The sequence below is a fragment of the Pithys albifrons genome, chromosome 7 (assembly GCF_047495875.1).
Source record: "Pithys albifrons albifrons isolate INPA30051 chromosome 7, PitAlb_v1, whole genome shotgun sequence".
Taxonomy (NCBI): Eukaryota; Metazoa; Chordata; class Aves; order Passeriformes; family Thamnophilidae; genus Pithys; species Pithys albifrons.
In genome coordinates, this window is record NC_092464.1 from 8,828,453 (window position 1) to 8,832,790 (window position 4,338).

A 4,338-nucleotide genomic window follows, 5' to 3' on the forward strand; every position below is an offset into this window, starting at 1 on the left:
CATTTTTAATTTTTTTTAGTTTTTTTTTTTTTTCAAACTCTGGATTTTGAATGCCGGGAGAAGCCAGGAGAAACGAAAGCAAATAGACACCTGTGCGTGCGTTGTACATATATATATATATATAAAATATATATTAAAAAATTAAATAAAGAACCGCCGACTGCAGCAGCAACAACAGACAGCGCTCGGCAGCGCCCGGCCGGCGGCAGGCGGGCAGCGGAGCCGTCGGCGGGGCGGCCGCGCAGCATGGAGGAGGGCGGCCGGAGCCCCCGGGAGGAGGCGGCCGAGCCGCAGGAGTCCGGCGGCGACGCGGAGCCCGGCGGCGGCGGGCGGCGGGGGCTGCTGCTCCCCCCCGGTGACCCCCCGCACCCCCACCCGCACCCGCATCGCATCACCAACTTCTTCATCGACAACATCCTGCGGCCCGAGTTCGGGCGGAGGAAGGAGACGGGCGGCCCCGGCGCAGAGACCCGGCGGCCCGGCACGGAGAGCCGCCGTAGCCCCGCCGCGGCGCCGGCCCCAGGGGCTCCGCTGCCCGGCGGCAGGGCGGGCTCGCCGGGCCGGGGGGAGGGCGGCCCCGCCGGGCTGGCCCTGCACGGCGCCGCTAAGAAGGGGGGGGACCCCGCGGCGCTGGAGGCGGCCCTGAAGGCAAGGGGGCTGAGCGGCGGCGACCTGTCGGTGAGCTCGGACTCGGATAGCTCCCAGGCCAGCTCCAACGCCGGGAACCAGCCCATGCTCTGGCCCGCCTGGGTGTACTGCACGCGGTACTCGGACCGGCCCTCCTCAGGTAAGCGCTGCCCCGACGCAGACCCGCTCCCCACTGCCACGTCCCTCTCCCTGTGTCTCTCCGGGCCGCTTCTACCCGCCTTCGAGGCCGGGAAGCGGCGTGGAAAGGCTCCGCTCCCCTTTCCCGCGCTATCTTCTTTTTTGTCCTTTTTTAAATTTTTTTAAATTTTTTTTTTGTGAGGAAATGTTGGGTGGAAGTTGCTTAAAATGGCCTGAAAATGCGGGAAGATGAAGGGGTGGCCGGGGATGCGCGGAGCCGGAGGGACGAGGAGGGAACGGGGGTCCCTCTCTCACCGCCGCCGCGGCGGAGCTGGGGCCGCCTGGGCTTGGGACATTTCCCACCAGCTGCCGAGTTTCATCAAAGAGAGACGAAAAAATTCTGGCTTTGGGCTCCCCGCTCATCTTCCCGGCGAGCTGTCCTTCTTTCTGCCGGGAAACCACCTCCGCCCCGGAGCTGGATTTTGGAAAGGGGAGGGGGCATTTCCACAGGCCTCGCCTTGTTTTGAGTAGTGTTTTTTCGCTAAAACCAATCCGCGGTCGTTTTCTTCTCTAGAACAGGCCTCGGAGCGGCCACCGTTTCGTTTCTTTCTTTTAATTTTGCCCTATGTGCTGTAGGTCCGCTCTGTGGGGGCCAGGGGACATTCCCAAGAACCGGGGAACTTCTTTGGCAGGGTCCGTCCCTTAGCAAGGGCTTGGGCAGAACCTTCTGAAATTATTGTAAAAAATAAAAAGAAACAAAAAAGAAAATTTAAAAAATAAAAAGCCAGGGGGGTAAAATGTCCTTCTGCTACCGCGGGGTGAGCGGGGCTAGTCCCGGCAGATCGGTAAAACCCTGGTTAAAAAGAAGTAGAAAGCACTGGGGGAAGGCATGGGAAAGACCAGGCAGGAGATCTGCTCCCAGGGAAAAGAAAAAATATGGGTCTTTATCTTGCAAAAGCAGTGATGTAGGATTTTCACCCGGGAGCCGTCCAGCTGACGGAGGAATCGTAAAACGAGATGAAAATTAGTTCGTAATGTCTGAAAACAAACTCTTACTCAGAGGTAATATTCAGAGCTGAATTGGAATTTACTCCATTGTTCTCCAGTGCTCTCCTTTGTTAATATTTAATTAACATACATCCTCACAATGGCTCGGCCCGGGCAGAAAAGGCTCCTTGTGCTGCCGAGAATAATATTCCCGAGAATAATCCCGGCGATTCGGGTCGGGCCGTGCAGCGCCATATGGGCACTGCAGCGGAGAGGCGGACTGCTTCTCCCCAAGTAAACTGGAGGAGGAGGATTTCCATTAGAATTTTTATAGCGACCCACAAAAAAAAGTAAAAAAGTAAAGATGTTTCCTTTAAAAAAATGTACATATGTATGTGTGTTCGGGGTATAAAATTTAGCTCCGTGCCGCTGCTCCTGCTGAAAGCTTTCCTTGCCGGGCATCCCCGGGACGCAGAGGGTCGGTAACTGTGTTTGTGGCTGGGGGGGAAAGGGGTCGTGGAGGGGGGGACGGCCGGGCAGCGAGCTGGGGGCTGCGGGCACGAGGGACTGCGGCTCCCGTTCCGCCGCCTTCCGAGCATCCCCTTGGCAGCGGAGGCACAATGCGGGTTTATTTTTCTTGGGGGAGGGGGGGTTGTGTTGTCAGAGCGTGGGTGCCCCACGCGGAACCGCGCCTGGCATGGGGCCGCCCGCAGCGGAGCGTGGCGGTGTCGGTGCTTCTCCTCTCTCCCGGCCGTAGGTCCCCGCTCCCGCAAACCAAAGAAGAAGAACCCCAACAAGGAGGACAAGCGGCCGCGCACCGCCTTCACCGCCGAGCAGCTGCAGAGACTCAAGGCCGAGTTCCAGACGAACCGGTACCTGACGGAGCAGCGGCGGCAGAGCCTGGCACAGGAGCTCGGGCTCAACGAGTCCCAGATCAAAATCTGGTTCCAGAATAAACGAGCCAAGATCAAGAAGGCAACGGGCAGCAAGAACTCCCTGGCAGTGCACCTCATGGCCCAGGGGCTCTACAACCACTCCACCACGGCGAAAGACGGCAAGTCGGACAGTGAATAGCCAAGGGAAACAGGGAGTGAGGGGGAAGCAAGGGAGGGAGGGGGGAGGCAGTGGAGGGAGGGCCGTTTGCAGTCAAAGTTTATACAATGCAATAATTTAATTAAAAAATAAAAAGAAACGTAAGGGCCAGTGTATAAAGATTATACCAGCATTAATAGTGAAAATATTGTGTATTAGATAAAATTCTGCAATATTCTATGTATATATAATTTACAGGTAAGGTGGTGTAAAAATCCAAGATATCTGATTATAAAATATTTTTTTGATTTTTCCCTTTTTTTTTTTTTTTGATTGGTTGTTTGGTTTTGGTTTCAGGGGTCTGGGCTGGCTGGTTGATTTTGATTTGTTTGGTTTTTGGGGATTTTTTTGGCTGTATGGAGATTTTAGTCGCTATCTGTATGATTTTTTTTCTTAATGCTTAAGTTACTTTTTATAGACTTAAGCGCAGTTTTAACGGACATTGGACACTGTTTTTTGAAATTCAAAAAAAAAATTAAAAACAACTTTTGCTGAAGTCCAAAGATTTTTATTGCTGCATTTCACACGACTGTGAACCGAATAAATAGTTCTCCTATTTGTTCTATGAGTTCTAACTTTTTTTTTCACCCCACCCCACCCTTTTTCTTTTTTTTTTCTTTTTTTTTTTTTTTTTTTGTGTGTGTGTTTTGCTTTGGTTTCCTCATTTTTTTCCTGTTTGTTTTTGGGGGTTTTTTTTGACGCTGGGGTGTCTGGGACTGATTTTGGGGATAGACGTGGAGAATTTAATTTTAAAAGGAAGAAAAAAAATATAAGTAACGGTAGGGAAAGAAATCTAAAAGCACCGTCTTGAAATATGCCCGGGGTCCTTTCCTGAGCCTCTACTCCTTCCACACCCACAACAAGACCCACGGGCATTCGTGGATGAGGAATGCAGGCATGGATGCGACATAGAGATGGGGTTAATACCCCCCTCCCCCTCGCCCCTCCCTTCCAACTTGTTGGGAAAACTTTGGGAATCCCATCTCCGAAAAGAGGGAGCCGCTCCGAGATGCTGCTCCTTCCCGGCCCCGCTCCTCTGCCGCGGGGGACGGCCGAGGGATGGGACCCGGCTCTGCTCCGGCATCACCTCCCTGAAACATTTGGGAGCGTTTTAGCCCCCTCCCCCCCCCCCATCCGTCCTAAATAAAGTAACATTTTTAGTTCTCCCTTTCCCTCCCCAGCGCGGTCCCCGCTAGCACGACGCTTTGTGGCAGCGTGCAGGTGGGTATTTCTCCCTATGCCCCCCCCCCGTTCCCCACGCAGACACCCCTTTGTAATCGGAGTTTTTAATGGGTTCGAGGCGCTGTGCTGGGTTTAACCTGTTTCTCCTGGAGAGTGGGGTCCCTCTCCCCACTCTGGAGGGGGGATGTGTCCCGCGTGGGCCTGGGTATGCGTGGGCGGCTGCTCAGGAACGGGCTCTCCTGCATCGCAGTTTGTGGGGGGAAAAACTTCTCGCTTTGCCTTAAAATCTCTTTATTTTGCAGCTCTAATAGA

The 4,338-nt window shown here is 53.8% G+C and overlaps 1 protein-coding gene across 1 annotated transcript; it reads left to right on the plus strand.

Moving 5' to 3' along the window:
• Nucleotides 1-246: 246 nt before the first annotated feature.
• On the plus strand, nt 247-2,826 carry EN2 (engrailed homeobox 2). The gene is made up of 2 exons (XM_071560563.1): nt 247-787; nt 2,510-2,826. Exons 1-2 carry the CDS (start codon nt 247-249, stop codon nt 2,824-2,826), a joined length of 858 nt encoding a protein of 285 aa, XP_071416664.1.
• The last annotated feature ends 1,512 nt before the right edge of the window (nt 2,827-4,338 follow it).

Coding starts and splice junctions, on each gene's coding strand:
- EN2 (XM_071560563.1), top strand. CDS start 247: ATGGAGGAGGGCGGCCGGAGCCCCCGGGAGGAGGCGGCCGAGCCGCAG. Junction 788..2,509: donor CTCGGACCGGCCCTCCTCAG/GTAAGCGCTGCC, acceptor TCCCGGCCGTAG/GTCCCCGCTCCCGCAAACCA.